This window comes from Heptranchias perlo, chromosome 8 (assembly GCF_035084215.1).
Source record: "Heptranchias perlo isolate sHepPer1 chromosome 8, sHepPer1.hap1, whole genome shotgun sequence".
NCBI lineage: Eukaryota > Metazoa > Chordata > Chondrichthyes > Hexanchiformes > Hexanchidae > Heptranchias > Heptranchias perlo.
The window spans coordinates 84221911-84247407 of NC_090332.1; the positions used below are offsets into that span (position 1 = coordinate 84221911).

Below are 25497 nucleotides of genomic sequence, written 5' to 3' on the forward strand. Positions count from 1 at the left end.
CTAGGCTCATACATGATGAATGGCCATTCGGATACAGTATTGAGTAACGTAAGGAGACTAATATCCGTGGATCCATTACCCCCATAAAGAGTTATGTCTTCAGGAGAGAAGGGAAGGAAAAAAAAAGAAAGTGGTGTGTAGCTATACAGACGAATAATCAAAAACGTACTGCGTACAGGAAAAAGCTGATCAGATCTAGGTATACTGCTACGAACTTTATATTGTTTACAATATTACTCAGCCCAATCATTCCTTTATCCCACTGATGCCACCAGCAGCCTTATAATTTAGAACAAAATTAGGGCAAGCATAAAAAAATTTCCCCATTTTATACTTGGACTGACTTTTTGCTCATATTGGTGAGCAGAGGAAAATATACTTGCTGTTATCTCCAAATATTATAATCCCACTACTTCTCTGTTGATTTAGTGAAAAGCCTCTTGCTCTATGCTGTGGTAATCTATATTGATGGTGATTAAAAACATTTTTAAAAAATGATTTAAAAGTAAAAATAATTAGCCAGTGATAACTTCTAATATTCTCTGCATGCAGACATTCCATCAACTCTAATTTTCACAGGGGAGGAATTTCAGCTGCATCTCCTCCTAGTATGCAACTAGTGTGACACTATTACAACTCATATTTTAGTTTGAAGAAAGACAGCACGTAGAACAGTTTAAAAACAATTAGTAAGAGTCACACCAATCCTTGAAAACATAACTATGGTCCTTGTAAAGAATACTGCTCCTTTAAAACTATTTAGTTTTTTTTCAGTTACAGATTATCATCGTTAATAGTATAGAGTTCTGCCAAATCAGACGAACAACAAAAAGCTTCCTGAATGTAATCATTCGTAATGGATAGTGAGCAAAGGGTTTTCTAAGTATAACTGTTTACGTGGCACTCATGAGTTTGTACTTGTGAGTAAATACTGCATGATATCTATCCTGCATTAAAGCACTCTGTGGTCTCTACCTCATCACCACCTCTCTCGACCCCACCACTGCCTCTGATTTGTCACACTGCTTGTCAGACATCCAGTAATAGATAAGCACAAATTTCCTCCAATTAAATATTGGGAAGACTGAAGCCAGTGTGTCTTCGGTCCCTGCCACAAACTCCCTTCCTTAGCCACTGACTCCGTCCCTTCTCCCTGGTCACTGTCCGAGACTGAAGCAGACTGTTCACAACCTTGGCGTCCTTTCTGACCCTGAACTGAGCTTCCGACCCCATATCCTCTCCATCACCAAGACCGCCTACTTCCACCTCCGTAACATTGCCTGTCTCTGCCCCTGCCTCTGCCTCGGCTCATCTGCTGCTGAAACCCTCATCCATGCCTTTGTTACCTCTAGACTCAACTATTCCAATGCTCTCTTGGCCGGCCTCCCATCTTGCACCCTCCATAAACTTGAGCTCATCCAAAACTCTGCTGCCCATACCTTAATTTGCACCAAGTCCCATTCACCCATCACCCCTGCGCTCGCTGACTTACACCGGCTCCCAGCCCAGCAACGCCTCGATTTTAAAATTCTCATCCTTGTTTTCAAATCCTTCCATGGCCTCGCCACTCTCCATCTCTGTAACCTCCTCCAGCCCTACAACCCTCCGAGATTTCTGCGCTCCTCCAATTCTAGCCTCTTGCGCATCCTCGTTTTAATTGCTCCACCTTTGGTGGCCGTGCCTTCAGCTGCCTAGGCCTATAACTCTGGAATTCCCTCCATAAACCTCACCGCCTCTCTCTCCTCCTTTAAGACGCTCCTTAAAACCTACCTCTTTGACCAAGCTTTTGATCACCTGTCCTAATATCTCTATGTGGCTTGGTGTTAAATTTTGCTTGATAACACTCCTGTGCAGCACCTTGGGATGTTTTACTACGTTAAAGGCGCTTTATAAATTCAAGTTGCAGATATAGGGAGAAATGGGCAACAAAAAAATCTTACAGGCGGGGAGGAGCGTTGCCAATGTGTGTCATCACTGTGAGGCCCCAATTTCAGAGCAGTACTGCTGAAGGCCTAAGCTTCGGTTGCCTACCCAGTTTGAAATGATCTAGGATGACCAAAGGCAGCTGGGAAGAGCTGAGTGATCTTTATTCTCAACAAAAAATCTTATGGAAACACCAGTTAAAATAATTTAATGAAAAAAGTTAAACCGTGTGACAAGTGGTCGGACATCTGACACTATGCAGCGGCAAGATAGGGGTTCAATCCCATAATTCCCCACCTGGTTAGTTCTCAATCTCATCCAGCGCTATTTAGGAATGCACTTCTGAAGAATGTAGGAAAAACTGGTGGCTGAGTCGACCTGAGCCACTCGTGCATTCCCTGGTAACCAGATTAGAGCAGCATTGATTGATGAATGTGCAAAATCAGAATAGAAGCATATAAAATGGTTCTGTGATCTGCAGAAACTCATGAACAATTAGTGGAACGTACAGCATGCTAACCATATATTGCTAATATTGATCTTCATGACAAAAATTAAGTATCTTCAAAACAATCAATTTTTCAAGGATTTAGTAGGATTTTTTTTAACTTCTATTATATATTTGCGATATATAATAACTTTCTTACTTATCAACACATCTTATAAAGTTCACCACTATGGGTTTTTCTTGTACGCTCTTTAAACCCATTAAAGCCAAGAAGTATATTGCACCTTTAAAAGAAAACATTTGTTTTGAAATTAAAAGAACACAGTTACATTTGAATCAGCCAAAAAGTGGGGGGGGGGGAAAAGAGGGGGAGAAATCGCAGCTAGGGAGGATGGAAATCCAAAGAAATCAAACGACACAATGCCACACAGTGGTGGAAAGCAGATGTGAATACAAGTGTTGAAGGCTTGAATATGAAAGTGGTATTTACCTTAGGAATGCATGATACAGCCATCGACTCTGACAGCCTGGGATATGTGTATGAACTATATGCATGTCCAGTGGGATGTGTTGACTTAAATGCACTGGCAGCATACGGCACACTTGGTTCCTGCAATCCAGATCCTGATTTTGATCTCTGTCTCATAGTTGGTTGAGGACTTGTCTGTATGACATAGGATGACTTTGGTCGTTTGTCTAAGTCTTCCCTTTGGGGTTCTGGACCCCAGTCTTTTTCTTTGTGTTCCAATTTTTCCCTAGGAATTTCTCTTTGAGTAGCAGTTCTAGAAGGTGTACTTTGTGGGTGTCTCCTGTGAACTGGCGGTGACCTTTGAGCTCTTGGGGAGTCTCTGCTTGTCACACTGTGGTCTGCTGGCCTAATTTTTGACACCATATATGTATAGTAGTCTGGTGGCAATCTACCAAAATCTGTCTTTTGTACATTATCTTCTAAGTAATACGTTTCTACAGACCGAACTCTGTTAGAATCCTGACCGTTTTGATGAGCTGCTTTGTTATATTTGTAATATCTGTCCCAGTCTTCTGCATGATTGCTCTGTTCTTTGCATTTCCCTGCTGTAAAATCTTTTGAAGATTCAATGTCATATGAATGTCTGAGATAATAATGGCTGTAGCCATTTTCTTCAGGACTGCACAGGCTATGGTTGGAATTTGTCTGTGCTGGAGCAGGAGGACTCTCTCTACGTAGAGAGTTTGAGCGAGTTACAGAAATATCATTGAACTCTTCCAAAAGGCCATTTAAGGAAGTGTCTTTCCATGCTCGGTTTCCTCTGACTATAGTCTGTAACAAAAAATAAATCAGTTAATATAGACAGAGGGTACATTGAATCATGTTTAATATTAGAATACAACAGTCAATGATTTAAAACTCAAATGCATTCCTTTTCTTAGAACAATCGTTATGTTTCTCTGACAATTACAAATATTCACACCGATTATTATTAAAAAAATGTCTATCTGATGTTGGTCTGTGTTTATCCATCTGTTTTGTATGATCTGATTGTCTGTCCCTCTTATTCTTTCCCCTTGGTCTCAAATATTTAATTGAGAGAACTGTCAAACAATGTGGTGATAGATGTGACTCAATTCTGATCAATTGGATGGAGGTTTGGGTAAAGGGTAGATAGGCAGGGGTAGGAAGTCAATGGATTTCATTTTTAGAGTAATGGTGACACTCTCATCTTTGGTCTTCCCTCTACCCTGACATTGTTCTTCCCTTTTCTTGGGCCCCACTCTTCAGCCCTGGTCTAGAAAAAAAAACTGCAAATGCTGAAAATTTGAAATAAAAACAGAAATGCTGGAAATGCACAACAAATCAGTCACCATCTGAAAAACAAAATGTTTTGAATAGACAACCTTCATTATGCGCATTTCCAGCATTTTCTGTTTTTGTAAAGTGTTCCACCTGCCAAATATTGTTTGTTGGATGTTATCAGCAAAAAGATCAAAATAATTTGATGATTGTTATTACAGTCTACTCCAGCTAATTCAAAGTCACTGAAGTCAAATTATTGGATAATTTGATGTTTTATTAGCATAAAATCATCAATTTGCTGTGTTATTTACATTGCTTAATTTGAATTGCTGGATAATTCAATTTTTAACCACAAAAAATGACTGAATTATCAGAAGTAGTATAGGAGGAATAGCATAGATCTCTCACAAATTACATTAAAATCCACTAGCCATTCACAGATTCAGATGCCAAATCTCAACATAAGCACAGCATTAAATATACATTTTTCAATACCATGCAACAATACCATTAGTTTTTTTTAAATTTTAAAACAAATTTTCGCAAACTGTTATTCTGTACTTAATATTTAGTGTTATATTCATCATTAGAACTAGAAATACACATAAACTTGGTATGCCCGTACTGTCAAAAAAAAATTAAGTTGCTTGTTAGTTACCATTCTTCAAATGACGATGTAATGCACATATGAATATGTTTGCTAACGCAACTTTTAAAAACACTGGGATGCATTTCAATTTTCAATACTTTTATTCCAGATCTCTTTGATCTCCCTCCTCTCTTACAGTCCTTCCTCTAGGGTTTTCAAATTAATTTCACTGCATAAAATTCAGTGATTAGAATGCTGTGGCAAAAGCACTTTACATCCTTTTCTCCAAAAGATAAGGGAAAATTGAGTATTGTGAAGCCTTGCCTCAACTCAGCAATGCATTCCCTACTCTTGTTGGGTCACAGAAAGTTTTTAATTAATGATACCTGCAACTTGGAATTAAAAGTCCCCAGGGCACAAATAATCATTGGCAGAAAAAAAGGCAGTAAACCTGATCTTTCCCATCAAGACTGCATTCAGTGGTCCTGAACTGGACATTTGCCATCGCAACTTTGATGATTGCACAGAAATTCTAAAGCTTGCCTGCTGTACTTCACTCTCCTTTGAAACATTTGTCAAAATTTGCATAGGTTAGGTTCATGGTCAAACAACATTAACAAAGGCAATGGGTGTAGTTGTCCACAGTAAACAATGGTGTTCCGTACTAGGTACTAAATTTGAAAAATGGCAAATTTCAAATTCTGATGATATTTAAATAACAGTTAAATTTATAGACTACATCCCAATATAAGATGTGGTTCTTTTGAGAAAAATACTCTTTCAATGGAGATGATTCTGTGTGACTGATGCAAAAATCTGTCTTAATTATGAATCTTGTGTATAATGTATCGCACATTAAATGTTTAGGGTGGCACATTGAATCTGCCTGCCGCTAGAAAAAAAAATCAAACATGCTGATTTTCTCAAATCCTGATTATATTGAAATACGATCAGAAAAGATTCCAGAGAAAAGCAACCAATTCAAATGCTGCAATTGTAACCAATCACATTGTTCAATTTAATTCCCAGCACCATTTTGATTTCTGACCCAGTTGAATATGCAATCATAGAAATAACATTGATAATATGAGAAACACACAAAACTGAAGTCATTAGACAGTAGATAAATTCTGGAAAGGAGGCAGTGAGGAAGAAAACATGAGTGAGAGTAAAGCATTGTTGGAGTTCTAGTTTCCAACATGCTGCTGTGGAAAATAATACCCAGAGTGACCAAGACAACCAGGTGGAAAAGGATCCTTTAACTGAGCCAGGGATTTCAAGCTCCTGTTGACAAATTCTGCAAGAAATACATTTGCTCTATTCCTATGAGAGCACCATTGCAATTGGTTCAAGATGGGGCCACACTAAACATGATAGCCATTCTCCAGTCATCAGACTAACCCTGGGAAATGAGATATTAGCTAGTATTCATAAATAAAAACATTTAATTATTTTCCTTCATAATTTGTTAGTTTGCAATAAGGTTACTCCCCTTTTCGTTGAATAATTGAAGGGCACATCTGTACTACATTCAATCAGTGTTAAGATTTATATGAATTTCCTGTACAACTTATTTCCAAAACAATAAACCACCAATTTCTATCTTTCAATTTTTGATCATTTACTGTAGCTCAATCTCACACTACCTATATTAAAATCTTACAACTCTGTGCACTTCCATTATAAATTTCAACTGCAATATTTGTCTTGAAACTGCCTATGTAAACTTGTTACTCTGTAAAAACAACCTGCCTGTAGTGGCACTGTAGCAGTACTGTAGCACCTCAATTTTGCATCTCCCAGCTCCTCAGCCTGTGCTGCAGGGGATCCAAGTTCCAATGAACTCAATTTCTGTTTCCCAAATTGTTGCAAGTTTTTCCTGTTTAACTATAAATTATAAAATCAAAGTAGCATATAAAAATAAGGGCCATGTATGGAGCAGTGTGACAGAAAAATTGATGAAATTAAAAGTGCGTTAGTTACAGGAAGTGTGCACATATAAAAGACTTTTACATATAGATAGATATAAGCAGCTCTTTCATATCCTCGTTTGGAACTCCTTTAGTTCTTCCTTCACCCTCCTCTGATAACTAACATAGAAAATAGTCTGGAATATGTTACATAAACTTCTCCCCATTTTACCTTTTATAAGTCTCACAGGAGCAGTGGAGGGAAGTGGAGGACAGATAATAGGAATAAACTGAAAGGCTGAGAGGAAGAGATAAACTATTGCAAGAACCTCTCAGCATAAGGAACCACTTGTGACCATGGATGAAGAAAATGGTTAAAAGCTGTAATTTGGCAGAGGGGAAGAAAAAAAAAATAAAGAACTTGTATTTATACAGCACCTTTCATGACCTCAGGATGTCCCAAAGCGCTTTACAGCCACTGAAGTACTTTTGAAGCGTAGTCACTGTTGTAATGTAGGGAAATGCAGCAGGCAATTTATGCACAGCAAGATCCCACAAATAGCAATGAGATAATGATCAGATAATCTGTTTTAATGATACTGATGGAGGTACAAATATTGGCTATGACACCGGGAGAACTCCCCAGCTCTTCTTCGAATAGTGCCATGGAATCTTTTATATCCACCTACGATGTCAGACATCTCATCTGAAGGAAGCCAGCTCTGACAGTGCCGCACTCGCTCAGTACAGCACTGCACTGCACAGGTTAAGAATGAAGCTGGAGACTGTGAAAATTACTGGAGAACAAGCTAAATCTTTCAGAGTTACTGTGTAGATGTGAAGGGAGTCGGAAAAAGACTTGGCTGTCACACAACATAATTGCTCCTGTGCATGGTATTGATCTGGGGATATGCAAACAGTAGTAATATTTACCATTAAATTCTTTTCATTTTTTTTAAAAGCATTTTTTTAATTTAATTTTTTATAAATAATACTTTTAACAGATGAAATTATGTTATATTGACATCACAACAGTATTAAAGCAATAACGCTAATGTACACCTGACATCTCAGCAGCAGTAAATTTACGGGATTTATTTCAGCCTTTTGGTGGGTAAGCTGAAAACAAAATGGCTGCACTAGAAGTGCAGAATTCTCTGGTGCTGACTACACTTTAAGGATTAAATGCTAACTTTAAAAAAAAAATTATTTGGTGGCCTATGTTGTCAGAACAGCAGCTGGGGTTAAGTCCACCATAGGATGTTCATTTTGCAATTCAATAGTTAACTTAAAAATTAATTGTTACTATCTAAATGCATTAAATTTTTTACAGTAGAATTCTATGTTCAATGACTTTCACAGTAAACTTTATTTCATATTTTATGCATGAGGTTTTTCTGAGGTGCAAAAAGGCCACAGGGAATGTATCTATTTAATTTTATTTAATAAGTGTGGCCCCCTACTCAACCATGATTTAATTATTTTTCACAGGTTTATTTTGTTCTCTCAATGTGCTGGATTTCAGATTCAATGTATTTAAAGCATTCAATGTTACCTAACAAACCAGTCTCAGCCTCTTCTGTTCTCCATTGCTAATTTACAAACTGAATGTCAAGCTATATTGCAGTGGGTTAGAGCACTGTCCTCTTGCCTCTGAAATATGGGTTTAAGTCCAAACTGATGGAAACAAAACCTTGTCTCTCTGAAGGCTGTTAAGTTCCTAAAATAAATGAGCCTAGTCAGTCTCTGAAGTTGCAGCCAAGGTAAAGTGTTGGCTTGGTGTTGAGAGAGCCATACCGTGCATCCAACCCACGTTATCGCTGATGCAGGTGTAGACACTGGTACAAAATTTGGGAAACATTCCATTCCCCTCCTGACATGCTTTCAGCAGCATAAAATATTCCCTCCTAAAAATGATAGCAAATACTTGTCATTAATAACGGTTACCTGGAATCCTCAGAGCAGTATGTGTGTGTCTGGCAACCCTTTAATCTTTTTAGCTTGCATTTTTTTACCTTGACTTTAAAACCCATGCTGCTGCTGACAAAGTAATTTGTTTCAGTACACCTGCTCTTCTAGGTTACAGGCCAGTGCTTCAGACATCTGTTAGCAACCTGAACAAGATGTCAAAGCTTGACAGTAACTTTAATGTGCAGTTTCTTAATTCGGTAAAACCCAACATTAGAAACTAGTTTTTAAGTCAGAGACTGAATTTTACTTACGTAGGGCCCAGCTCCAGAATGGGTATCAGGGTAGTCAACACAAATAAAATGGGGAGAATTTTGTTTTTCGAACGGTAAAAACGATTAAATATGTACAACAAAAAATGAGTAAATATGGAAGAAAAGGAATAAGCAAGGAAAAGAGAACAGGATTTTTTTTAAAAGCATTTTTTTATTTAAATTTTTTTAATAATACTTTTAACAGATGAAATTATGTTATATTGACATCACAACAGTATTAAAGCAATAACGCTAATGTACACCTGACATCTCAGCAGCAGTAAATTTACGGGATTTATTTCAGCCTTTTGGTGGGTAAGCTGAAAACAAAATGGCTGCACTGGAAGTGCAGAATTCTCTGGTGCTGACTACACTTTAAGGATTAAATGCTAACTTTTAAAAAAAAATTATTTGGTGGCCTATGTTGTCAGAACAGCAGCTGGGGTTAAGTCCACCATAGGATGTTCATTTTGCAATTCAATAGTTAACTTAAAAATTAAATGTTACTATCTAAATGCATTAAATTTTTTACAGTAGAATTCTATGTTCAATGACTTTCACAGTAAACTTTATTTCATACTTTATGCATGAGGTTTTTCTTTAGCTTCAATCAAGAAATGGAACCTAACTTGTTCTTTCTGCATTTGAAAAACCATTCAAAAATTGTGCTAGCAAATACTAACAAAACAATCAGCTGTAGCTTTCATCAAAATCATTCACGCAACAGCAATGAGGAGCAATCTCTCTGGCTTTTTTTAAACCCAATATTTTACCATGTCATGGATTTTCGCTTAATGAAGTCTTTACAACCAACTACTCAAGTACGGATAATAAGGTGATTATAGTACCAACTAAGTATAAGTAATCCTAGCCTCAACGAAAGTGCCAATGTTAATATCCACAATCACTGTTTATTATGAAAGAACATTTATTAGTTGAAAGCATATTTATCAGTGTAAAGCACATTGAACCAATAGAAAACGTAAGGGTAAAGGGGATAGTCTAATCAGCAAACACTATCTGGGTTAGAAATATCAGTGTTTCACAATGTCATCCCATATATATGAATTAAAGTCAAATATTTTCAAGTGCCTGCTTTCATTTCCATTTTATTGCGTTTGGAACAGCTCTGGGTGTTTGTCCTAGATTTCAGTGACAGTAGCAATTTTTCATGAGGCTCTTTGTGTAGTGTGTTCTTTGATGATAAGCTGCAATGGAAAAATATTTTCTGGTTGCAGAAACACTTGTCTCCTCTAGGCAGCAGAACAAGGCTCAAACAAACCAAATTAACCATGATGAATAGTAGTGTGTAATTAATAACTCTACCCTGTTAATGTCTCTAATCTATTGTCTTGCACAAGTTTAACCACCCAATGTACAAAGTTACACTGTTAAAATTCTAAACGAACACACAAATGTTTCCGCGTCCCATTTTCAATGCTTTCTTCTTTCACTTAGACTGTAATTCATATAGGTAATTGTGTTTTATTTTTGTTCATGATATGTGATTTCCAGGTTCTATTTATTTCCTGTTAAATGCAAAATCTACAAGCATTGCCTTTCAATGAACTACAATCTCATGTAATTTTCATACTTACCAGGAAAAAAAATCTAGAAAAGCTATGTTAAAGTGACCCATATGAATTAAGGATGTATTTTGCAACATAATTTTCCACTTTGCCCTTCAATTAACATTTACAAACAAACAAAAGGGGATCAAAGTTATAGAATCATAGGATCTTACAACACAGGAGACCATTCGGTCCATCGTGCCTGTTTGAAAGAGCTATCCAATTAGTCCCACTCCTCTGCTTTTTCCCCATAAAGAACATTACAAGTTCTGACAGTGCTTGTAATGGTTATGCACAATTTAGGATCTGACCATAAAGATGAAACCAAGGCTTAGGCGTGTTCTTGTCAGCCATGACATACTGTAACTGCAGTGTTGCCACGAGCTATCCATTATAGGAAAATTCAAATTTAAGGCAAAACACTTTAATGCTTTGATAATACACTTCGTGGGAGGAATTTTAACCCCGAAGATCTGGTGGGTTGGGGGCAGGTGGGAGGTGAAAGTCACAGCTTTTTGGAACATGACTGCAACCCGGCTCCAACGCGCCCACTTCAGGGTTTAACGTGGGCACGTTTGGATGCTTGCGAGGAACGTACTTGATGAGGTCATGTCTCAATTAGTGGTAGCGGGCGGGTTGTTAGTGGGGCAATTAACGTCGTTAGGAGATGTCAAGTACTTTTTAAAAAAAAAATTGAGGTAAGTACCTTTATTGCACTACTTGTGGGCCAGGAGGAGCAGGAGTGTTTTCCCCAGGCCCAAAAGCTTTCCTGCTGCGATCGGACCCCCATGATCAACCCCCTCCCCCCCACCTCCATTCACCAACTCTTCCACCGACCCGATCACTTCTCCCCACTCGATCTTCTTCACGTACCCCCCAATCTTCTCCACAGCTCACGATCTCACCCTCCCTCCTTCTTCTCCGATCCCCGGTCGCGAAACTCGGAAGTAAAATTTTTATCCTTCAATTAGGTTGCGATCGCAGATTCCGACTCGCCAACTTTACTTCCGGGTTTCATGCCCGAGAAACTACTTCCCCACCCCCCCCTCCCCCCGCCCACTTTTCTTGGCTCCATGTTAAAATCCAGGTCCCTGTGTGTTACTCTTAATTGATCACCTCAAATTGCTCCCCACTGGCACCACCAGTCCCTCCACTTAGTATTATGCAGCTCACTATGCTCTTTTCAAGCACAGCCAAAGGGTTTGGCAGACTAAATCTATAATTATACCATTGGATTTTTTTTTACAGCAATATGAAAAATTTCATATGCCATTATGTTTTACTGAAATCTTATTGACAATGATACATATATTCCCCTAATTCTTCAGAAGATCTAAAGGTAATGTTCCTTCCAATTATTAGAAGCTGTGGGTGGTAACCTGATGAGAAGTAAATGTTTAGACCATGATTGTAATACTCAGCCAATGAGGCAGCAACCAATAGATAAAACTTTTTCAAAGCTGCATTCATTCTATAAGTGAGTATCCTGGAACTTGTAGAATATGTAAACAGAGATCAACAGCTTATCCACCATCCATGTGATACAGAAAATCATGTGTTCCAAAAAAACTTTCCTCTAGAAACCGCAATTCTACTAACTTTGAGCTAAATCAACTAAGATATACTACTATCATTATAACAACTTGCATTGATTTAATGTCTTTAACATAGAAAAACGTGCTTGTGCACTTCAGAGGCAAGAGGAAAATCGACACTGAGTGAAAGGCAGTAAGACTAAGGGGGATAACTAAAAGCTTGGTCAAAGGGATAAGTTTTAAGGAGGATCTTAAAGGAGAGGCAAAATGTTTAAGGAGGGAATTTTACAGTGGGACCTATGTGGCTGAAGATATTGCTGCCAAGCTATTGGTGAACATACAGAAATGTTGGACAGGAGAAGACCAGCTGGTCCATCCAGCCTATCCCATAGTTGTGATGACCTATACATCACCATTCAGACACTTCCCACCCACCAGGAGCCATGTAATCTCCTGGGAAAAGTGAAAAACCAGATAAAAACCCAAGGCCAATTAGACAAAAAAATTCTGGAAAATTCCTCTCCAACCACCCTATTCTATTGAAACTAATCCAGGAGACCACATTGATCATGGCTTATATTACTTGGCACCTACCTTTTGTAAGACGTGATCTCAGTCCCATTCAGGAACTGGTCTAGCTCTCTTTCAAAGAAAAGCAAGGGAGTTCTCCCTGGTATCCTGGCCAATATTTATCCCTCAACCAACATCACTGAAAACAGATGATTTGGTCATTATCACATTGCTGTTTGTGGGACCTTGCTGTGTGCATGTTGGCTGCCACAATAGTGACTACACTTTAAAAGTAGCTGTAAAGTGATTTGGGACATCCTGAGGTTGTAAACAGGCACTATATAAATGGGAGTCTTTCTTTTGAAGCGAATCAGCACTTACCACATGTGTACAGTTTTGGTCTCCTTACCTAAGGAAGGATATACTTGCCTTACAGGCGGTGCAACGAAGGTTCACTAGATTGATTCCTGGGATGAGAGGGTTGTCCTATGAGGAGAGATTAAATAGAATAGGACTTTACTCTCTAGAGTTTAGAAGAATGAGAGGTGATCTCATTGAAACGTGTAAGATTCTGAGAGGGCTTGACAGGGTAGATGCTAAGAGGCTGTTTCGCCTGGCTGGAGAGTCTAGAACTAGGGAGCATAGTCTCAGGATAAGGGGTGGGAGATTTAGGACTGAGATGAGGAGGAATTTCTTCATTCAAAGGGCTGTGAATCTTTAGAATTCTCTACCCCAGAGGTCGTTGAGTATATTCAAGGCTGAGATTGATAGTTTTTTGGACTCTAAGGAAATCAAGAGATATGGGGATCGGGGAAGTAGAGTTGAGGTTACAGATCAGCCATGATCTTATTGAATGATGCAGCAGGCTCGAGGGGACGTTTGGCCTACTCCTGCTCCTATTTGTTATGTTCTTATGAGCTGGCAACTCGTTCCATAGATCTACTATTCTCTGGGAAAAGAGCAACCCCCTAACATCTAACCTAGTTCTACCCTTATGTAACTTACAAACATGGTCCCAGTCCTCCCCAATTATCTAATTGAAATAATTTGTCAATATGAAGACAATTGAGTCCTTTCATTATTTTATAGATCTCAATCAAATTGCCCAAATCTTCACTTCTCTGAAGTATACAGACCCAGCTTTTGAAGCCTGTCTGGTTATCCACAGTGTTTTACACTAGTCATCGATGTTATGGCCTTCCTCTGACCTCTTCCAAAGCCTCACCATCACCCACCATGTGAGGGGCACAAAACTGGACACAGTATTCTAAATGAGGCCTAACTATGGTCTTGTACAAGGACAAAATGGTATATTTCATTTTATATTGAATAATCCTTCGAATACATCCCAGTACCCGATTTGCTCCAGTTATACTTTCACGGCATTGATTGTGTACCTTTAGAGTTATGAACTATGACACTAAGATCTTTTTCTTTCGCCACAGGCTTCAGTTCTATTCCTTGTAAAGTTTACGTATATTTAGCATTGGTCCTATCCACATTCAAACCTTCTTTTCAGAAGCCGTGTTGAGTTTCCTTGATAATTCCTCTATCTAGCTGATCATATAGAGCATCTCCTATGATCCCTTTGAGAATCTTAGCTATAAGTGGTCAAACTAATGGGCCTATAGTTCCCTGGTACTGTCTTGTCACCCTTTTTAGACATTGGAACAATATTAGCATCTTTCCAGTTCAAGGGAACAGTAACTATCTCAGGCGAGCTGTTACAGATATGGGCAAGGGGCTTGCAAAGCACATGACGCATTTCTTTAAGAACCCTCAGGTGGATGTCATCCAGGCTGGTAGCGTGATCAGTTTTGAGGTTTCTTATTCTATGTAAGATGACATCCTCATCTATTTTAATATTTTTGATTTTGTTGCAGGAAAGGGGTTGCACAAAAGGCTGGATTTAGAGGAACAGAGAGCTGTGTTGGTTGGAGCAACAGAGGAGGAAACATGCCAGGGGTCCGCCAAGATGGTTATGGTCAGGACACTGGACTTATTTTAGAAACAAGTAGATGCTGCAACGGGAATATGATGGGTTTTGGTATTTTGGAAAGATAAGATCAAATGGGCTGAAGGGCCTTTCACCTGAACTTATCTTGTGATCTTGATACAATACATATCCACGGGTTGGATCCGAAATAATGTTCATGTGTTATTTAATTAGTTACCAATTAGATATCAAGACAGATCATCTGGTCCTGTTGCAGTGCTGGAGGGGATGGAATGCATCATATGAATGCAGCACAGAAAGCTGGCTGTGCAGGAAAATCTGTGCCAATGTTCTTATTTTTTTTTCATTCCTGCGTTATTTTTAATAGGTATTTATTACTACATTCTATAACCTTTGGGATGCCCATCTTCTAAATTGTGGTGGTGACTGTCAGCAAGTCACACATGCAAAATACAGGGCAAAGAAAATTGAAAAAAGGTCAAACCCCAAACCAGAAGCCAATGCAATGAAAGGTAGGCCAAAATAAATGCTATACATTGATTACTGCAGAAAAACTAATTTATTAAGATAATAATGGCACTCACCAAGTGGCTGACTGGTACTTTGCTCCAGTACCCTTTAAAAATAGGCACTGAGCATATTTCTGGCAAAATAAACTGGGGAATATCATGCCAAGGTAATTTAAGTGGATTTAAATAATTCCTGAGGCCTCAATGAGGGCATTGTACAAAACGTGCAAGTCCTCTGGGCTAAAATTGAAACTTGGACACAAATTTGTACAGAGAAACTGGTGAGAAGCAGACCTATAACCTGCTCTCCAGAATTCCTGATCCCCACTGTCAGATGGACATTAGCTCTAGTCGCACTCCTGATCAAGAAATCAGTCCCATTATCTTAGGCCCGCTTGCCAAATTCTTCAAACCCTACTCACCCAGTCATCACCTGCACTACCAGCACAACTGATCAGGGAATCATCAGGCCCCATTATCTCCAACAGGCTCCTAACACACATCTGTCAATATGAAAATTACAGTTAGGAGAAAAATTTCATGAGATAAATTTTACTTATTTCTATATTTTAAATTGATCAGTTTCTTGGTTTAAGAAAGAACTTGCATTGATATAGCACCTTTCAGAGTCTCAGGACATCCCAAATTGCTTCACAACCAACGGCTTAGTTTTGAAATGCTGTTATTTAGGCAAAGGTGGCAATCAATTTGTGAATTTGTGCACAGCAAGTCCTCGCAAACAGCAGAATAAATGAATGACAGATAATCTGTTTTTGGCAGTGTTGGCTCAGAGAATAATTTACATTTATGTAGCGTCTTTCACGTTCTAAGAAGTCCCAAGGCATTTAATAAATGCAAACAGAAAGGGAAACAGATGCCATGAAGGGAACAATTAAGAGTGTGATTGAAGGTCTGGTCAAAAAGAATAGGTTTTGAGAAAGCTTTTAAAGGAGAAGTGGGAGAGACAAAAGGAATGGAGAAGTGAGAGAAAAAAGGAAAGCAGAAGAGAGAAAAGGAAAGAAGAGTGAGAGAAAAGAAGAGCGGAAATGAAAGGAGAGAGTGAAAAGGAGACAGAGAAAAAGGGGAGAGTAAAATAAAGGAGAGATACAGAGAAAAGGAAAGGGGAGAGGCGGAAAATAGGAAAGAGGAAACAGAGAAAAGGAAAGGAGAAAAAAGTGAAGAAGCAAAGGGGCTTAAGTGAAGAGTTGCAGAGAATGGGGCCAAGGTGACTGTTAGCTCTGTCATCAATGGTGGTGGTAAGGGAAGGAAGATATAAAAAAGGCTAGAGCTGGAGGACCAAAGGGTTCTGGGGGTGTGGGAAATGATACAAGGCTGAAGGAAGTTGCAAAGATAAGGCAGGTCAAGGCCATGGAGGGATTTGAAACTATGGATAAGCAGCTTAAATTTAATACACAGAGAGTCTGTGTGGGTCGGGCAGAATAGGGATCATGGGCAAGGAGGGCTTAGTGCGGGACAGAATATGATCAGCTACACTTTGAACAAGTTGAAGTTAGTGAAAGATAGAGGGCTGGAATATCAAATCGAGGTGACAACAGCATGCATACAGGTGAGTGCAGGGACTGATGTAGAGGTGGAGTGGGCAATATTGCACAGGTGGAAATAGGCGACGTCGGTGATGGATAAGATGTAGTTTTGAAGTTCAACTCAGGATCTAATGCCAACATTTCTCATGGCCTGGTTCAGCACGAGTGAGCAGCCAGGGAGTGGGCAAAGGAGCAAAGTTTATGGTGGTGGCTGAAAAAAATGGTTTCCGTTTTCCTGATGTTAGTTTGGAGCAAGTTGTGGCACACCATGACTAAATGTCAGACACGCAGTTTGACAGCACTGATTTAGCTGTGGATTCTAGAGATACGATGGAAGGTAGAACTGGGTGTCTTCAACATACATATGGAACCTGACCCCATTCTTGTGGATGACGTTGCTGAGGGGCGATATATAGACACGGAAGGGAAGAGCACGCAGGACAGAATGTAGGGGAACTCCAGAGTTGACAGTGCAAGGTCAGGAAGAGAAGGCATTGCTGTAAAATGCTCCGCCTACATTTGGATAGGTTGGAATCATGCAAGGACAGTCCCACCGAGCTGGACAGAGGGGAGGTAATTGAGCAGGTCCACAATAACAGGTCTAGGAGGATAAAAATGGATAATGTAACACAGTTGCAATCATAGGAGATGTTGGTGCTAACTTTGAGCAGGGTGGAAGCCAGACTGGAGGGATTCAAATAGGGAGTTTTGAAGGTGATGAGCAGGAAGCTGGGAGGTGATGACTCGTTCAAGAATCTTGGGAGAGGAAAGGCAGGGGGTAGAGATTGAGCAGTAGTTGACACATGACAGATGGATCAAGGGTAGGTTTTTTGAAGGGGGGGTGCGATCATTGGGGTTTTAAAAGAGAGAAGGATGATGCCTGAGGAAAAGGAATAATTAATAATCAGCTAGTACAGGAGCCAGGAGGGGAAATTGAGTGGTTAGAGGTTGCGTGAGGAGGAGAATTAAGGGGACAGGAAGTGGACATTATGAAACAGATGTATAAGGAAAGGGCACGAGGGGAGAATGGGGAGAAACTGCAGAATGTTAGGGATCAGGGACTCATTGGTCGGGTCAGTATTGGAGGAGGAGGAAGGGGAGGGATTGGCAGAGCAACTGGACGATCTCAATCTTAGAGACAAAAAGACTCTTCACACTTGTTAAAGAAAAAGATAAAAGTTGCATTTATATAGTGCCTTTCACAACCTCAGGACATCCCAAAGCACTTTACAGCTAATTAAGTACTTTTGAAGTGTAGTCACTGTTGTAATGTAGGAAACACGGCAGCCAATTTGCACACAGCAAAGTCCCAAAAACAGCAATGAAATAAATGATCAGATCATCTGTTATTTAGGTGTTGGCTTAGGGATAAATGTTGGTCAGGACACTGGGAGAACTCCCCTGCTCTTCTTCGAATTGTGCCATGGGATGTTTTACTTTCATCTGAGAGGGCAGTTAGGGCCTCGGTTTAACAATTCATCCCAAAGACGGTACCTCTGACAGTGCAGCATTCCCTCAGTACTGCACTGAAGTGTCAGTCTAGATTACGTGCTCAAGTCTTTGGGGCTTGAACTCTCAACTTTCTGACTCAGAGGTGAAAGTGCTACCATTGAGCCAAGGCTGACGCTGTTGTTGGATGTGAGAGTGGAGAAGGCAGGGAAAAGGCTTTGAGGAGGTGATTCTCTGTGGAGAAAAGGAGCCTGAGGTGCACTTGTAGGAGGAGGATTTGGCTGGACAGAGATACACGGTAATACTTGACGTGGCCAAGTCAGATATGATGACCAGACTGGATGTGTGCTAGGTATCTCCCTGCTCCTCTTATACTAGTGCCATGGGATATATTGCATTCATCTGAGCTGGGGCCTTAGTTTATGTCTCAACTGAAAGTCACCACCTCCATACTGCACTGAAACTGAAGCCTAGTTTATGTGCTCAAGTCTTAATGGGGCATAAACCCACAACCTCTGACTGAGAAATGAGAGCGCTACTAACTGAACCAGGCTGACGCTTTGATACACAATAACATACATAATTAACGGAACCTATTTGATCTGGTACAATCCTATAATTCAAGACTTGATTTAATGGGATTACAACACTGCTACAATTACAGACCAAATTTACAGTTCATTCAGCACTGAAAAGGTCAGAGTGTTTTGCATTCTACAATTTGAGTTATAAATTAGGAAAATATTTTCAAAGACCTTAAGATTAATAAAAATGCATCAATTTCACATACAATTGTAAAATAAGAAACAGCTGTAGTTGCTGACTCATTCACTATATTCATAAAGGCAACTGTCTGATTCCCAAATCAACAGCAGAGGGATATGAGCTTGACGTTAAGGCGGGTAGGTGATAAAATAATGCCTGTCAGTAATGGATCGAAAGAGAGAGCAATGGAGATGCCAAATTAGCCATTTCTCATTTTGACAGTTACTGTTTTTCAATCTGATTCATATATTTGCATTTTTAAAACTAGTCTTGTACATTGATTTACAATTCTGTACACCAATTTACAAATGTATTGGGAGGTCTCGTCATAGGGAACCTGAGCATAGCCACTTCATTCATATGTGCTTCTTGCCAGCTTAGGTATTATATTGATCATCATCAAGGGTAACCAGGTATCAAAGGGAAGGAATAAAAATAATTGTCTGAGCTCCACGCCATCAAAATGTCAACAAAGCATTCAAGTCAATCTGTCTCCAAGTGCATTTTGTGTTTTTTTTTTGCCAGGTTAATAGTGAACTACATGTATTCACAAAAAATTTTAAAACAATTGCAATTTGTTTAAAAAAAATAAATCACTTAAAACTTAGTACTTCATAGCATTTTAACAACTATACACTGGTTGATATCTCAGTAATACCTTTCCTACATATAAAAAAGCCAAATGATAACCAATCTGAACTTGTGAAATAGTATTGTATACTTTTCTAACCTGTTTAATTGCTCAAAGCAAGTTCTAGAAGGATACATTAATCTAGTTTATAAAAGATAATAAAGTTGTAAAAAATACATTAGTGGCTTATACCCTTTGTAGGAATAATACTTTTCAAATTTACATGTGAATAGCAGTGCTTTATGCCGATGCGACTAAAGTCTAAGCCGGACTGCATTTAGTTCAAGTGGTAATAGATATGTGGAGCTTATTACAATGAAAGTGCAATTTGTCATTATTGATTCCAGACTCAAGGGAGATATTAAAAATGGGCAGAATTGTACAACACAAATGCATAGACTGTTGGAGTAAATAACTAATGCATAATTAAACAAACTGCAGTACAAAGAGAAATGAGCTGGAGCTGTCAGTTAAGGTCTGTATTCTTTCCAGAGTCCTCAATAGTAGTTAAAAAAAAATTGGCTGAAGGTTTTAAGTATTGTGCATAGCTTTCATGGATCAAAACAATAGCCTAATCTTTAAAAGTAACTTTTACTGTTCCATAATACATGACATACAATCCATTCAGCAACTGTACACTGTAGTGCATCAATACATCAAATCATAGAACGGTTACAGCATGGAAGGAGGCCATTCGGCCCATCGAGTCCATGCGGGCTGTATGCAAGAGCAATCCAGCTAGTTCCACTCTCCCGCCCTATCCCTGTAGCCCTGCAAATTTTCTCCTTTCAAGTACTTATCCAGTTCCCTTTTGAAAGCCACGATTAAATCTGCCTCCACCACCTCCACAACATCCCCCCCCACCCCCTTCCACATCCTAACCACTTACTGCGTAAAGAAGTTTCTCCTCACGTTGCCTTTGGTTCTTTTGCCAATCACCTTAAATCTATGTCCTCTGTTGGCCTTCTGCCAATGGGAACAGTTTCTCTCCATCTATTCTGTCCAGACGCTTCATGATTTTGAATACCTCTATCAAATCTCCTCTCCACCTTCTCTGTTCCAAGGAGAACAACCCCAGCTTCTCCAGTCTATCCACGTAACTGAAGACCCTCATCCCTGGAATCATTCTCGTAAATCTTTCCTGCACCCTCTCTAAAGCCTTCATATCTTTCCTAAAGTACAGCGCCCAGAACTGGATACAATGGGCTCGATATTAGGAGGGCGGCGGGTTCGCGGCGGGGGGGGGGGGCGATTGGGCGCGTGGGTAACGCGCCCGGTGAAATCAGTTCTGCCCCGCGCGCGATCGCAGCCTAATTGGATCCACTTACCTGGTCTTCCGGGTTCCCCGCTGCTGATCTGCGCGTCGGGCGGACTGCGCATGCGCAGTAAGGTCTGTCAGCTGGAGGAGCTCTATTTAAAGGGGCAGTCCTCCACTGACTGATGCTGCAAGAAATAAGAAAAATTACAGCATGGAGCAGCCCAGGGGGAAGGCTGCTCCCAGGTTTAATGATGCCTCACTCCAGGTATCATTGGATGGGGTGAGGAGGAAGGGGAGGACAGAGATCTTCCCCCCGGCGGGCGGGAGGAAGCGGCCTGCCTCTGCCACCAAGAAGGCCTGGCTCGAGGTGGCAGAGGAGGTCACCAGCACCACCAACATATCGCCCACATGCATACAGTGCAGGAGGCGCTCCAATGACCTAAGTAGGTCAACCAAAGTGAGTACACTTACTCATTCCCCTACACTCCATCTGCCACATCACCGCCCCCACCCCACACCTCCTTCTGCACTGCCAACACTACTCTGTCACATCACCCCTCACACCCACTCAAACCTCATCCTCATCTTACCTGCACTTACTCACCTAGCCAGTACTCAACCCAATCCTCGTACAATCTCATGGCTCTATCTCATACTTACCCTCTCATGCATCTCTTTTACGGTCAGCCTCACTCAACCTGCCACTACCTGTGCTGCAGCCACAGGGCATGCATCACAAATGTGCAGAAGGCAGCGTAAGGCAAACGTGTTGTGAGCATGATGGGGATGCACAAGGGTGTTTGAGGGTTTGTCATGGTTTTTACTTGTATTGAATTTCTGATCAACTCACATCATATATTATATTGGCACCACTACTGCCACGTCTTTGCGAATCTTGTCTGGTTTGTGCAATAATGCCCTTTCCTGAGGATCACAATGAAGACCCACAACAGATGCCACCCATTGTGTCACTGCAGAGTGGGTGTAGGTGTATTTGCGGGGCTCTTTTGAGCAGACGACTGAGAGACATTGGCGATGTCCCCGGTGGCACCCTGGAAGGATGCGGAGGAGAAGTTGTTGAGGGCAGTGGTGACTTTGACAGCGACAGGTAAGAAGATGGTGCTCGGGCCAGCCGGGAGCAGCTCGGCATGAAGGAGGCTGCAGATGTCCACGACTACATGTCGAGTGACTCTGAGCCTCTGTGTGCACTGCTGCTCAGAGAGGTCCAGGAAGCTGAGCCTCGGTCTGTGGACCCTGTAGTGAGGGTAGTGCCCTCTGCGACGCATCTCTCTCTGCCTTTGCCCTCCCTCCTGCTGTGCAGGTGGATGTGTCACAGCACTGTGTTGTGGAGCTCCACGTGTCAGAGGTGGCCGGCATGGCCGGCGATGCTGGTGATGCTGTTCGCCCTCCGAGGAGGTCACGACTGCAGCTACGGTGGCCCCCATCCAGAAGATGTACATCTGAGGGGGTCCGCAAGGTAGGTACATGTCTCTGGACCACGGGGTAAGTGTGCAAGTTGGTGAATTTTATTGTTAGGAGGAGGGTGGTGGAGGCCAAACTTTGTCCAAAGTGACAGAGTGGCCTCCTGCAATAAGTGAGAGTCTCCCCCCCCACCCACCCCCACCTGTCAAATGGACCTTTGCAGCTGCCACAGGCTGATAGCTGCAACACGTCCATTTCAACTGGGAGTGTTTCCCCCAGTGCAGTCAATGCTGAGTAGAGCAAGCTGTAACCCCACTCCACAGAGGGGATCAACTACACAAGGTAATTGGATCTTAATGAGGTGCTATTTACTTATGTTTGTTATTGCAGTCAGGTCTGAGTAGTGCAAGCTGTAACCCAACATCAGTTAAAGGTGATTAAGTATACAAACTAATTACACGTTAACAAGGTGCGAAATACTCGTTCTGTTTCTGTCCGAAGTAAACGGAGCACTGAACATGCTGTAAGTAGCATCTTTGTAATTGACTATAATGGCAATGTATAATGGTTAGCGCTTCTTGGCCGATTTCAACGTGGTGAGGACTGTACCAGCTTTTTTTAAATTATAATAACAAAAGGGTTAAACCATTTAAAACAGAATGTGCAATATTGTTGATCTAACATGGGGAAAACATTTCTCTCTCTTCCTTTGACGACTTCTTTTGCCACTGTCTAATTATTTTTGCATTACTCCCTGGATTTTTGTCTTCCACATTTTCTCTCTCTCTATGGCTAGTGCACATTTTTCTTATTGTGGAATCTGTCTCACTTTGTCTGACTCTTTCTCATTATACCTGTCTCATTTCCTCTCTAAATCTCTACTTCCCCGTTGCTTCTCTTTTTTGTAGGTTTGCATTGTCTGTGTGGCTTTCACGCATATTATTTTACTGACGTACTCATGAAGTGCAAGAGGGAGCAGGCAGATGGAGCCCTGGCCTTGGGTGGTGGTAGGGGGGAGGTGGAAACTGGGCTTGGCAGTAATCATGGGGGATGGGTGGAGGAGTACTGTTCTTTCCATCTGTACCACAGTACTGTATCTATTTTACCTCTTTCAATTAAGCTAATAATCTCACTATTCTTCAAATTCTACGATCCTCCAATGTTAATTAAATACTTGCTAGAACTATTCTTTGGAAATGAAACCTTCACATCCACACATCGGATGTTGTTCTCCCTCTCTAGCATTTCTCTGTCACTCCAAAGATTTTTTTTTAATCGCACCATGTCTTCATTGTAATCAATCAACTCTTCATTGTTACATTAGAAGTGATCTCTAAAGCCCTTGTGTGTTTCCCCTCCCCCCTTGCTAAGGTTTGGGCAGCTGAACAAGACTCCTGATAAAAACCATCTAAGTGGGAGGATGCTGACAAGGTAAACAAATGAATCATCTGGCAGTCTTTTCAACTTACTGTTTAGGAACAGGAGTTCAATTAATAATCAATCAACGCCTACTATATTCACTTAGTGTGTCATTAGCCTGTGTGCTTTGAAAAAGAAGACATTGTGGCATTGTTAATAACACAATTGTTTGGTTGTTGTTCAGGAGAATGGGGAATTTAAGCAGCAGCTTCTTCTTAGATAAAAAACAGAAAATACTAAATTCACAACACATCATTCAGTATCTAAAACAAACAAACAGATCAACATCAACACTGATGAAGGGTCCACTTTCACTTTCACTTTCAGGTGCTGACTGATCTGTCACTCATTTACCTAGATATAGACATTTATACTTCACAATCTCATATGTAGCCCAATGAAATGACCTGCTTATAACATAGAGGAGCTGTGATTTTCCCCTCTGGCAGTGAGTAAAATAAATCCCAATATGGCATTTTTTCAAACATACACACACACACACACACACACACACATATTTGACTTTACTTGGCCTTGGATTCTAGACTTGGGCAAGGCCGACATCAATGGGATGAGACAGAGACTGTCCACAGTAAACTGGGCAAATCTGTTAATGGGTAAAACGACTGATGATCAGTGCGAAATGTTTAAAGAAACATTTAACGTGATACAGAATCGGTTTATACCCGAGGGGCAAGAACTCTACTTGCCAAAAAAAACAGCCATGGACAACTAAAGAGGAAAGGGCAAACATAAAGGCAAAAAATAGCACAGATCCTGGCGAATGGGAAAGATACAAAGATCAACAAAGGGTCACAAAACAGATAGTAAGAGCTACAAAAAGAGAGTATGAAAAGAAACTCGCAAGGGATATCAAAACCAATACGAAGAACTTTTATAGTTATATTAGGAAAAAGAGGGTGGTCAGGAGCAGTGTTGGCCCCTTAAAAACTGAAAGTGGGGATATTGTCATTGACAATGGGGAAATGGCGGACATGTTGAACAATTACTTTGTGTCAGTATTTACAGTAGAAAAAGAGGATAGCATGCCGGAAATCCCAAGAAAACTAATACTGAATCGGGGACAGGGACTCGATAAAATTAACATAAGTAAAGCAACAGTAATGAAGAAAATAATAGCACTAAAGAGTGACAAATCCCCAGGACCAGATGGTTTCCATCCCAGGGTTTTAAAGGAGGTGAGCACATTGCGGATGCCCTAACTATAATCTTTCAAAGTTCTCTAGATTCAGGAACTGTCCCTCCAGATTGGAAAATTGCACATGTCACTCCGCTTTTTAAGAAAGGAGAGAGAGGGAAACCGGGGAATTATAGACCAGTTAGCCTAACATCTGTTGTGGGGAAAATGCTGGAGTCTATAATTAAGGATAGGGTGACTGAACACCTCGAGAATTTTCAGTTAATCAGAGAGAGCCAGCATGGATTTGTTAAAGGTAGGTCGTGCGTGACAAACCTGATTGAATTTTTTGAAGAGGTGACTAAAGTAGTGGACAGGGGAATGTCAATGGATGTTATTTATATGGACTTCCAGAAGGCATTTGATAAGGTCCCACATAAGAGACTGTTAGCTAAGATAGAAGCCCATGGAATCGAGGGAAAAGTACAGACTTGGTTTGGAAGTTGGCTGAGCGAAAGGCAACAGAGAGTAGGGATAATGGGAAGGTACTCACATTGGCAGGATGTGACTAGTGGAGTCCCGCAGGGATCTGTCTTGGGGCCTCAATTATTCACAATATTTATTAACGACTTAGATGAAGGCATAGAAAGTCTCATATCTAAGTTTGCCGATGACACAAAGATTGGTGGCATTGTAAGCAGTGTAGATGAAAACTTAAAATTACAAAGCGATATTGATAGATTAGGTGAATGGGCAAAACTGTGGCAAATGGAATTCAATGTAGACAAATGTGAGGTCATCCACTTTGGATCAAAAAAGGATAGAACAGGGTACTTTCTAAATGGTAAAAAGTTAAAAACAGTGGATGTCCAAAGGGACTTAGGGGTTCAGGTACATAGGTCATTGAAGTGTCATGAACAGGT

General features: G+C 40.5%; 1 protein-coding gene across 1 annotated transcript in view; it reads right to left on the reverse strand.

Moving 5' to 3' along the window:
* Positions 1–25497, reverse strand: part of LOC137324764 (serine/threonine-protein kinase PAK 5-like) — a 104004-nt gene that overhangs the window by 44579 nt on the left and 33928 nt on the right. The window contains exon 2 of the mRNA XM_067989444.1: positions 2862–3671. Coding sequence (XP_067845545.1) covers positions 2862–3671 — 810 coding nt within the window. The remainder of the gene's footprint in view (positions 1–2861; positions 3672–25497) is intronic.